Raw genomic sequence first — 12,711 nt, 5'->3', positions numbered from 1 at the left:
TATACTTTTTATAATTTGTGTGTTTTTGAGTAAGAACTCTCCTTGTATTTATTACCTTTTTCCTTTATTCCGTGTCTTAAAGATCCATCTTTGTTCTGATGTACGCATCCATTGCTGCTCACTGCTGCAAAATACTTCCTGGGTGTACTCATTCCATGTTTGCTGTCTGCTTGACCACTGTCTGATGGTCTACAAACCTGCACATCTCTTTATATGCTTGTTGATTGGTAAAGTTTCTTCTGTAAATTGTTTATAATTCACATTTCTCTGTCTTTCCTTCACTTTTCCCATTGTTTTTCAGGAGTTCTTTTTATATTCTAGTGATTAGTCTTTAGTCTATTTATATTTCTCTTATTATGACAGTGAAGTTTTTTTACTGCTGTTTTTTTGCATTTTTTCAAGCTTTATATGTTACTTTTGTTTTTATGATGAGTTTTATCTATAGTTTAAAATCCATTTTTATGTTTAGTTATTCCTATTAAATTTTAGAAACCCCAGAAACAGATTCAAAGTATGATAAAGAGATCATTGAGTAAAAGAAGTATTGGTTAAATGGTTTGGAAAAAAATTGACCAATTATTTGGATTAAAATGATATATTTGTTCAAACATATGAAGTGGAAATTTCAAATGGCTCTGCCTATTCCTATGTTTCTACAATTTGAGGGGTCTCTATCTTTTTAATATTTCATGTTACTTTTTTTTTTTTCATGGCTCAAAAGAGAAAGACTGGCACAAAGCATGAAAAAGAACACGCTGCAAAAACAAATAGGCAATATATAAGCCAAAGCATCAATATACATAAACGTGCAAAAATAAATTCAAAGTTGGGAAAAGGGTTAAATTATAAAAAGAAAATATTTCTTCAATTTCTATAATTTAACCATTTTCATAGTAATGTCTATTGTTTACTGTTACTTATGTGGGTAATCACTTTTCATATATCTATTTATTTGGGTTCTTTAGCTTAAAATCCACATAAATGCATGAGGTAAATACTCTGGCAATGGCAGTCTTAAGTTAGAAATGAGAGAATTTTTTTCTCAATTTAAAAATAATTAAAACAGGATATTAAGTAAATAAGAAAAACAAATATACAAGTAGAAAAAAATTGGTAACATGTTGCATAACCACATTTTTAAAAAGTTTCTTTGTGTATAACACACACACACAGAAAGAGAGAGAGAGAGAGAGAGAGAGAGAGAGAGCTTTTATAGTAATTTCTTTTTATGGCTCTTCTTCTTTAATAGATTATTACCTCCTCAGGATAGGGTCGATGTCTTCTCAACTTTATTATTCCTGGCATCTAACATTGTATCTGGCACTGCAATGAGCCTCAGATGTTAGCTGAATAAATGAATGGATGAGTGGATAAGTAAAGAAATAACTCTCTATTGCACATTTATGTGAATATTTTTTATAATCATGGGGATACTATTTGATGGTCTAACCACAGTAGAACAATAGCAAATATATTAAAATGATGTTGTACAATGCCCATTAGGTTGATCCATATGATAGTTGGTTTTCAAAATATTCATCCTCATTTTCTATTTCTACCACAAAAAATTACAGTGAATACATTATTTAAGTCTCCCTGTCTCTTACTTTCTTTTTCTCTCTCTTTTTTGAAGCCCAGTTGTAAAACTTAAGGAATGGTTCACATTTCAATGATTAGAATGATTGCATGCCCTTCTTTGATGGTATTTCCTGAGAATACTTGGTGCAGCTAATGAGTGGTTTTATAACCTGCACAGGCAGATTAAAAGGAAAAGTTAGGAAAGTGAATTAAGTCTGTAAATTAAGACAGGCTTTTATCAATATCCAGCTTCTTATATTGCTAAGTGTCAGACAGACATCCTCTGCTTTAATATCTAATTTAACTAATCATCCCTTTGATTGCATATCACTAAGACATCACTGAGAGTCAAAAGCTAGCCTTGAAAAGGATTTCTCTTCTTTAATCATCAAAAATACATGAAATTATATTAATTAGGTGTGAATTTCCCATCCTTGTCAATGCAGAAGCTACATGAATCTCTGGGTGCAAAGATTTGTTGTTGTCGTTTTAGAAAAGATGTTGAAAGATCTATCTATAGCTACTAGTTGTTTTTAGTTGTTTTCCAAAGTTAATTTTAGATTAACTGATGCACAGTTGTACTGTTTTATCTGTAACCACACAGAGGAATAACCACTCAATCAAACATATGTGTCTCTCTTAGCAGAACAAGTCATCAACTATATTTATTAATATTCATTCCCTAAAAGCATGAAACTATCAATGTTGAACTTCTTTGGATCCTCTCTTTGGACATTTTTCTCTTTCTCTTTAGTTTATATTTTTAAAAATATCTTTCAATTATGCATTTTATAACTGTATGCTATAAATCTGTTGGAACATCTTGCTTGATTTTCCACATGCCTTTCCCCTAAATGTTCCCCTGTATTTTACTGTTTTGATTACAAACTTCAGGAACAAAGTTTTTCTTGTGAGTTCATCAGGAAAACACAACGATCCAGGACCAAAGAATTTTGGGAGGCTAACCAAAACATAATCATATATACACACATATACATACACACGTATATATATATGTATATGTGTGTGTGTGTATATATATATCCATTATCATGATTTGTTAAATCATCTAGTTCTAAAAAGAGGCTAGACTTAGAATACCAGAGAACAGTGTATACAAATCTAAGCCTTGTCCTTGTTCTCAGCTGGCTTATATACTGTTTTAATGTTATTTTTATTTGACCATAAGGATTAAATTATATTATATGTCATGTTATGCGGTATACTGAGACTGTTCATATATTAGACTATTATACTCTAAGTTAGCCAACCTTAGGTATTAGAAGATGTTTAATAGGATTTTTTAGAAAATTAATTTTTCCTTTAAAATTGAAGAATTTTATATAGAAAGTTATAGTTGGTACTCATACGATAGTCATATTACAGTAGAATTTTTGAAAATCAAAATAATTTGATGACATAATGGTATAACTTTTAAATGTGACTGATCTTAGAAATTATAACTTGCCCTCCATGTTCAATTCACTTCAAAATTTCTTTAAAAAATTTTTTTTTTAATTTTAAAGATTTGGGGTACAATTCAGGATTAGGAATATAAGTAGTCATTGTACAGGTAAAATTTTAGCCTCCCTTTGGTCCTCTCTTTGCCTGATTTGAGATCAGGTACTCTTATTAATGTTATGCCCCCCGCCACCCTGCAACAATTTCCAGCTACTGCCAATCCCTTTCTTATTGTATTATGGTAATGTTCGGAGTCTGCTTATGAGTGAGAACATGTGGTACTCAGTTCTTTGTTTCTGTGACAGATAGCTCAATATTATAGACTCTAAGTCCATCCAAGTTACTGCAAAGGCTGTAATTTTGTTCTTCTTTATGGCTGGATAATATTCCATCGTGTATATGTACCACATTTTTTTAATCCATTCCATGTTCAATGGGCAGCACAGTTGGTTCCATGTTTTTGCGATTATAAATAGTGCTACAGTAAATGTATGTTTAGGTATCTTTTCTGTAGAGCGATTTAAGTTCCTCTGGTTATATTCCCAGAAGAGGGATTGCGGGGTCATATGGAAGGTCAATTCCTAGTTCTTTTAGGAATCACCACATTGTTTTCCATGGAGGTTGAACTAGTTTGTGTTCCCACCATCAGACAGTGTAGAAGCATTCCCTTTTCTCCTCATCTTCATCAACATATGTTGTTTATTATTTTATTAAAGATGGCCATTCTTACTGGAGTTAAGTGGTATCTCAATGTGGCTTTGATTTGCATTTCTCTGATGATTAGTGAGGCTGAGCATTTTTTTGTGTCTGTTGGCTACACATATGTCTTCTTTTGAGAAGTGCCTATTCATGTCTTTTGCCCACTTTTTAACAGGGCTGTTTGTTTTTTTCCTTTCAGCATGTTTGAGTTCCTTGTAGATCCTGGATGTTAAGCCTTTGTCAGATGTACAGTTGGCAAATATCTTTTCCCATTCTGTGGGCTGTCTTCCCAGTCTCTTGATGGCTTCTTTTGCTTTGCAGAAGCTTTTTTCAGTTTGATGAGGTCCCACTTGTCTATCTTATCTCTTATGGTATGGGCTTTGGGGGTTTGGACCAGGAATTGGTTTCCTATTACAATTATCTCCTGCATTTCTTAAGATTCTTAAAATTTGGCATTTTGCCTTTAGGTATTTGATCCATTTAGAGTTGATTTTCATGTATGGTGATTGGTAGGGGTCCTGTTTCATTCTTCTGCACACGGTCAGCCAGTTTTCCTGGCATCAAATATTGAATAGGTTCTCCTTTCCCCAGTGGTTGTTGTTGGAGGGTTTGTAGAAGATGAATTGATTGTTATAAGGCTACAATAATCAAAACCTATTATTGGTACAAGAACAGGCATATCGATCAATGGAACAGGACAGAGATATCAGAAGCATAATTTCTTTATCATATCTGTCAGAGATAAGTGATGTCTTTCATATATCCTTCTTTTTTCTCTTTTCTTGTCAGTTATTTAAGCTTTTTTGAGGATAGTGCAGCCTCAATAATTAAAGAATATGAATAAAGAATATGAATGGGGAAGGTAAGACATCCAGAACTAGAAAACAAGTATTTAGGTAAAATGTTCAGATTCCATCAAATATTAATAGCAATAATATTGTATATATGTAAGAACAGATGGAATTAACTGAGTAGGACATTGTAATAATGGTGTATCAGAAAATTCAAAACAAATGGATTGTCAATCCTGCTAGTATTTTGGGGAAATGTTTTAGTAGATTGATATGTCTCTGTTTTGGTGAGATGAACTATATCATGATTTTTTTTTTTTTTGAGTTAGGGTCTCAGTTGGTCTCCCTGAAGTGCAGTGGCCCAGACTGGTCTCAAAATTCTAGGTTCAAGTTATCCTCCTGCCTCAGCCTCCTGAATGACTGAGATTACGGGCATGAGCCACCATACCCAGCTATATCATGAATATTATCAGAGATTAAGGTCAAATAAAAATATAAAAACAAATCTCTAAATTTAAAACACTTCATTTGGAAAGCAAGACTTGCAATTTGGTGTATATACCAACTTGTCTTTGGTATATCCAAAGAACCGAGAAAAGGTTGGGGGTTTTATAAAAAGAAGTAATGTTATATATTGTTGTGCAAGAAGGTTTATTGGCACTAGTAGAATTTTGGCGAGCTGGCTACTCTGACTGGTGAGTGACAGTAGTACGCAAAGTAAATTTTAGAGTTGCAGCAAGTTGTTTCAGTAGTCATTTCGTAAAACTGCTTTCAGGCTACAACAGGCAGTTTCTGCAGTCAACTTAAAGAGAATTACATTCTTGGAGCAACATTATATGCCCCGATTGCTTTTTCCCCTGACCTCTTGACTCCTTTCAACTTGGGTATAACACCAATGACCCTGTTTCTATAATCAGCTTTCACAAGTCCAATGTTTGCTGGTTTGTTTCTTTCAGTTGTTATCGGTCAAATGCTTCTATGCTAAATAACTTGGTTTTTTCCCTCCTTCTCTTTTTCCTCTTCCTTCTCCTTCTTCTTCTTCTGTGTTTAATTATTTCCCTAATGCAAACTTCTTTGCTTTCAGACAGAGAAAGGACTATCAAAAGTCTGGCAAGAAAGTAAGCAGAACCCTGGTAATCGGTGGCAAAAGGCTGACATCCTGTTGGGAAAATTAAGAAATTTTGAAGTCATATTTCAAGGTGTCAGAACAAGGGATCTAGGTGGAGGTGCTGCAATTGATGATATTGAATTTAAAAACTGCACAACTGGTAAGTGTCTAGAAAACACTTCTATTTAGAAGCACATTTATGATCTGGCCATTTTATCTTTTTACATATTTATAAGATTTTCTACTACTATGTACTTTGTACACACACAAAAATCAGCTGAAAGGTATAATTCCATAATTGTGAATTGACAACTACATGTTAAGAGATAATGCCTGCCTTAGTCCATTTGGGCTGCTATACGAAATAGCATAACTAGATGCCTTACAAACAACACAGTTGTTTTCTCATAGTTCTGGGTAAGTCCAACATCCAGGAATTGGCAGTGTCGGTATCTGGTGAGCAATAACTTCCCTTTCACAAATGGCACCTTCTTGCTGTATCTTCACATGGTAGAATGGCATATGAGCTCCATTGGGCCTGTTTTATATGGGCACTAAGCACATTCATGAGAGCTCTGCCCCCATGACCTAATCACCTTCCAAAAGACCTCACCTCCCAATACTATCACCTTAGGGGTTAGGATTTCAAAATGTAAAGTGGGGTGGGGAGGTAGTCATAGACATAGAGAGCATAGCAATTTCTTCTCCATCCTTCCACTGCACAAGTAACTGCCCGCTTCCTTCCACGCCATCCACTTCCCAACACACAGAAATGTTCTTTTTAAAATTTATTTCAGCACGGTTTTAAATGTAAGCCTAATAATTATGTGCATTTATCTAATTTAAATTAATTTAAGTTGAACTTGTAAAAAAAGAGTTCAATAGCTGGCAGTTAATACATGTATGATAAATAAATTCATCCAGGTAAAATTCAAGCAGAACTTGAGTTGAGAGCTATGCTTAGATTTAAAGATGCCACTCCAGGCTGAGAGCGGTAACTGGAAAAAAATGTGCTGTCATTTATCATGTTTCTAAATGCAAAGTAAAACTACACTTAGATTCTCTTTACAAAACTACCCAGAAAATGTCAAAAATAATTATAAATACATTTGTACAATTTCACAGTTTGAAAAGTTGTTTCAGAGGAATCATTCCATTTGGTTTCCAAAATAGTCTTGTGTGAGATATACTGCCAATGAAAGATATGCCTTCTGTGGTTTTCTACACTGATTCACTTGGCAGAAGGCCCCTGCCACTGAAGAGCTAAACCTGAATGCTATTTAATTTTATTGTTGCTCTCATATTAAAATATCATTTCACTGAGGCAGTTCAAAAATGTGACTTTGGTTTTTGGTGGTGTTAACAGCATCTGCTCTTTTTATGAGGAGCACTGTTTCAAAGGATTCTGCTTAGAAGTAAATCCTTTAAAGTTTGATGCCCTCTCCTTCACCCTACATTTCCAGAAAAGGTGGCTGCTACTCAGTCCTATCCAATATATGTTCCATAAAATCAGAATTAATGTGTCCCATATGATACTTCTGGGTAGATATATCATGCAGGAGACTGGATTTGGGCTTGAAGATACTTGGGAGAAGTGCCTTGATGATAAAAATCACAAGCCGGGCACAGTGTCTCACACCTGTAATCCCAGCACTTTAGGAGACCGAGGCAGGAGATTGTTTGAGCCCATGCATTCAAGACCAGCCTAGGCAACATTGCAAGACCTTGTCTCTACAAAAAAAAAAAAAAAAAGATTTAGCCAGGTGCACACCTGTAGTCCCAGCTATTCAGAAAGCTGAGGCGGAAGGATCGCCAGAGCCCAGAAGGTAGAGATTGCAGCGAACTGTGATCTTGCTACTATGAAATGTGATCTTGCTTCCTCTCTCCAGTCTGGATGACAGAATGAGACCCAGACTCAAAAAAAATTTAAAAAAAGAGAGAGAGAGAAAGAAAATGAGATTCTACACATACAATTGTGAAAAGTGTATCTTAGACATGAGAATGTGCTTCTTAAACTCTTTCCTAGTCATTTTCTGAGTGATAAGTTACATTTCTATTATGGCTAGAAACTCAATCTAGAAATAATTTTGGCAACATGAAAAGGAAAAAATTCTTCAAAACATTTTCTAAGATTTTAGAAAGAAAGCTTTTATTAACTAAGAGAAATTCCTTTCCTCTCAAGGGAAGCAAGATGATTCCTAGATGGGTTGAAAATGAGAGTTATTATTCCAGCCTTGCCTGGTTTCATGCAGAAGTTTGTGACATTTTTTTCTCCTTTTTGCCTTAGAGTCCTGTGAGAATTCAAAAGGTTACAATGAGCTTTTCTCAACTCAAGCCAACACTCAGCTTACTGTTATACTTTAGTATCTCATATTTAGTGATAAACTATTTTAAGTCTATAGCTCTTTCTATATTCACCAGATAGAGGCATCATGTCATCAATTATAGTTAAACATGGTCAATTACATGTCGACTACATTTTAGAAAAGATAGTCATTGGTTTTTAATAACCCAGCCTGCTACAAATAATGAGAATTTCCCAGTTGTATTTTAGTTATGATAGAAAGCGCTAAAAAATATGTTAACGTTTGAAAGACTATGAATGGAACTAAAAAACATTATTTTTAATCCCTTTAGCTTTAAATTATCTTCCAGTGACGTGTAAGTTCCACATAGCATGGGTTATAAGAAGGAGCTTAGATGTAAGTTTCCCAAAGGTGTTTTCTACCATTACCAGTTTAGAAGATAAGAACGAAATTTGGCAAAACACATAAGTCAGAGAAGCACTTATCATCATGGTTAAGAACAAAGAGTCTTGACTCAAACTACTTGGGTGTGGAATTCAGGTCTCTCTCTTAGCTTGGATAAGTGTCTTCATTTCACTTTGCCTCAGTTTCCTCATCAGTGCAATTGGGATGATGAAAGTTGTTCTTCCATCATTTCTGTGAATATTAAATACATTAATGCATGTGAAATTGTTAGACTAGTCTAGGCACATAATAAAATTAATGTTAATATTACATTTTATTGTTACAGTTATCATCATTATCATTATTATTAACATGCTATAGTCACAGATGATTATCTATTGCTGTCTACTAGGAAACCAAATTAAAATCATATGCAAATAAGTCACCACAAAAATTTTTCATGAAATGGTTCCTGTTCTGCATTTAAGATGAAGAACTTTAAAAATGACTGAATATTCATTTCTGTCTCATCCTATCTGTCACAAAAAATCCACATATTATATGATACCATGTATATGAAGTGTCCAGAACAGGTAACTGCATAAAAACAGAGAATAGATTAGTAATTACTTTGAGCTGAGAGAATGGGCGTGAGAGCCACTGCTAACTGACATGAGATTTCTTTATAGGATGATAAAAATATTCCAGAATTGTTTATGGTGATCATTGCACAACACCATAAACACTAAAAACCATTCTGTGTTACATGACTGAACTTAATGGCATGTAAATTATAAATTATAAATCAATAAGACTGCATCAAAATAAAAAAAGAAATGACCAAATTCTGGAAAGATGGCAGTAGTAGTGATAGAATAGCCTTTGGATTTTCCTAACCATCAGAACATCTAGTTAATGAGGACAATATGTTATGGAAAACATTTGCAGTAAAATTAAGTGAAAATACAACCAAAGTCCAAAATACAATTTAATGGGGACAAGCCACTAACAGTCACAAGACCTGTGTCTTACATAAGTCTATAAGGGAGAAGGCAGGAGAATCATGAAATAGCCAAGATATACTCATTGGAAAATGCAGCCAGGTGGTTTGAGAATGGCAGCTAGCACTGGGAAGGGTTATATCCACTTTGAGAATGAATGGATCCAAGGGATCTATGTTCATGTCTGTGAGCTGGAACAATCTAGATCCCATGAACTCTCAAAATTGACCACGAGAATTTCCTTTCAGGACAGTAGCCCACATTGGAAAACAAAACAAAATGAAAAAACAAACAAATAAAAACACTGCCAGGAGTGGGATCAAACTGAATAGTGTAAGGACAGTTGACGACAAGAAAAGAACCACATCAAAGTGTGAAAAGGACTTGAACCAGGAAATCTCAAAAAGCAATCACCATATTTTTTTTGTAGATTTTTATACACGTATGTACCCTTTTCAGGGTTTTGATCCTAATTGTATAACTTTGATCATGTCCTTTTAGAGGCTCAGTTTCCTCATTTGCAAAATGACAGGATCACAGTAGAGAATCTTTCCCATTTTCCTACAATGCTGTAACTTAATTCTGGAGTCTATGCATATATTTTTAAAATTTCAGAATAATTGAGAGCAAAGATTAAAAGTGTCTATGCGTGGAAATGAGGGAGGGTAAATTACATATTATATATTTATATATATACATATAATATATATACACGCACACACACATATACATACACACGCACACATACATGTATATGGTATATATAGATGCTTCTTGACTTGTATTGGGGTTCTGTCCCAATACACGCATTGTAAAGCCAAAAAATTATAAATCAAACCATCATAAATTGGGAACTGTCTGCATACACACACACACACATACACACACACATACACACATATTTGGTGGGTATCTACTATACCTTTAAATAAGAAAGGTATTTAATCTTCATATTTATTTCTTTCAATTCAAAAATGTACAACTCAATTTATTAGCTAATACTTAGGAGACAGCCAACATAAAACTAGATATTTTCTTTTTTATTTCTTTACATTCTGAGTACATTATGGTACTATCTTATATTTGCTATCAAAATTATTGTATTTTTCTTCAAGGAAAAATAAAGCAAAAGAATGGGTAAATTGTGTAGTCTGTCCAGGAACACAATGAGAAGCATCTTTCCTTTTTGGATAAATTAATAAGGAAGCAAGCAACGTATTCACAGAAAGATAAGTGACAGATTATAAGTTTGATATTTCTCATTTTTCACTCAAGTTGGTTTAAAAATGGTTTCTGCACAAGTCTTATAAAATGCAGCCACCATTCCATAGAACAGAGAAGTAGGAAGAAAATTCATGCTGAAAAGAAAGGATTATTCTATCATTGTAATTATAAACTTCTAAATTTAAGTGGCTTCTCACATTTCAATTGGATTTTTATTTAAAGTACAATAATTTATTAAGTACAATTATTCACCTGATACTTATTGAGCTTACTATTAATACTAAGTAGCATTTATATCAGTGATGAAGAGCCCACCTCTGCAATAAGACCACTGGACATTAATCCTAGTTTTTCCTCTTGCTGTCTGCTCTGTGACTTTAGGCAAATTATATAAAAACTTCCTTTGCCTCATTTTTTCTCATCTATAAAGTAGCACTAATAATGCCTTTATCTCACAGAGTTCTTAGGAGAATGAAATTATTAACTCTGCGAAGGTCTTTAAAGAATGCATGAGGTGTAGTAAGAACCTGAATATTCATTAGTTAAAAAGTATAAGTGAACAGGAGCAAATGGCTTGTTGTAATTTTAGGCCCAACACTTTTTGTATCAACATTTAAAATCCTATTCCATTCTTTCATTTTCACATGTTCAGCAAGCATTTATCAATTACCTGGGCTAGGAAAGCTCTGTGTAGTATACTGTGCACATCTACTCAGAGCAGGACTGAAATGTGTGCATTTCACGGTGTTTGGCTTTGTGGGATTTTCCATTTCTCCTTCCAGTGCCCCTTCCTTGACTCCTGGCATTTCTCTCCTTCCCCACTGTGTTTTCCCTGTGTGTTCTGTTTCCACAACCTCTCTGTGAACTGTTTCCAAACTACTGGCAAATCTGGGACCTCAGGGTAGGATCCCAATAATGGTATAAAATGTCTGTTCTACTGAAACTCTAGAAAATTCAATTGACTGATGATCACAGTTCAGGGAAAAGGCAGAAACAATTTATGGAATAGCAACTATTTCCAGAATCCAGAATCTTCCAAGTAGGGAATAACTACTGCCTTTCTCTAAGTTCATAATAGCAAAATATCCATGCCCCCAAAGTAATGCTAAGTGTGAAAAGAACAAAATACCTTGGGAGTAAAATAAAAGAAGCTAGCATTATTATAATTTCAGATGTGTAGTACATTATCTTCACACATAACCTAAAAAGATGTTCTTTTTTATTATAGCCCCTTTGACACCTTTCATTTTCTTCTCTTAAGAACTGTTAGTATGACTCCTAAGTGTTCTTTAAACAGTAATTGATCTGGAGTGAAAAATAGTGGCATGATGATAATGATTTCAGTGCAGCATCACTCTGGATTCAAATTGAACCTGGGAGATCACAAAGCAGTGATTGCTCTATATAAAGTTCACGAATAAATAAATTCGTAAAGAGAACCCTGTAGAGCTTAACTTCAAAATGTACCTCCTTCACTTAGTTAAGATTAAAGGCTGTATTTCTACCCAGCATATGAGTGTTCCAAGAGTTGCATTAGGATGTCTCAAAACTTTCTTTTAAAGTAAACGTCAGAAAAGGAAAAGAAAGACGACAGTGAGTAGAAAAATAATAATTAAACATCTTGCCCTAATGAAATAATTAAAAGTAACTTTTACTTTTAACAGGGAATAGCCAGGTAATATGTAGCCCTTTATAATATAAGGGTGGATAAATGATGAATGAATGGATGTAAGGATGGATGGACAGATGGATGGATGCACAGGTGAATGGATCAATGGGAAGGATAGATGGACAGAAGGATTAGTAGAGACTATGCATTCAAATCTTGTTATATTTGTGAAAATCCAGAACAGAGCAGATTTCTTTCATTGAGTTACATTCTGGTGGCAGATGCAGATAATAAAGGAATATGTAATATTGTATCATGCAGTAGTGATAGTTACTATGAAGGATCTAGGGCAGAAGTGATGGAGAATTGTGACCATGATTAGTGGAGTCAAAAATAGTCTCTGTGAAAATTACTGTTGAGCAAAGGCCTAAATGAAATGATAAGGCAAGCATGCAAATATCTCAGAGAAGACAAATCCAGGTCTAAAGATCAGTGAGGCAGACTAACTGGAGAGGAGCATATTTCTGGCAGAGGGAAAAGAAATAGTGAT

At 34.2% G+C, this 12,711-nt stretch overlaps 1 protein-coding gene across 1 annotated transcript in view; it reads left to right on the top strand.

The window, feature by feature from the left end:
• The window catches only part of MALRD1 (MAM and LDL receptor class A domain containing 1), a gene marked incomplete at both ends in the record, with an annotated part of 488,577 nt that overhangs the window by 252,685 nt on the left and 223,181 nt on the right, over window positions 1–12,711 (top strand). Inside the window, one exon of the mRNA XM_008054043.1 lies at window positions 5,614–5,797. Within this exon, the coding sequence (XP_008052234.1) occupies window positions 5,614–5,797 (184 nt within the window). The remainder of the gene's footprint in view (window positions 1–5,613; window positions 5,798–12,711) is intronic.

The sequence above is a fragment of the Carlito syrichta genome, unplaced genomic scaffold (assembly GCF_000164805.1).
Source record: "Carlito syrichta isolate Samal-C Ts95f unplaced genomic scaffold, Tarsius_syrichta-2.0.1 Scaffold288977, whole genome shotgun sequence".
Lineage (NCBI taxonomy): Eukaryota > Metazoa > Chordata > Mammalia > Primates > Tarsiidae > Carlito > Carlito syrichta.
The sequence above is the reverse complement of the archived record's forward strand: the minus strand, read 5'-3'. Positions and strand labels throughout refer to the sequence as shown.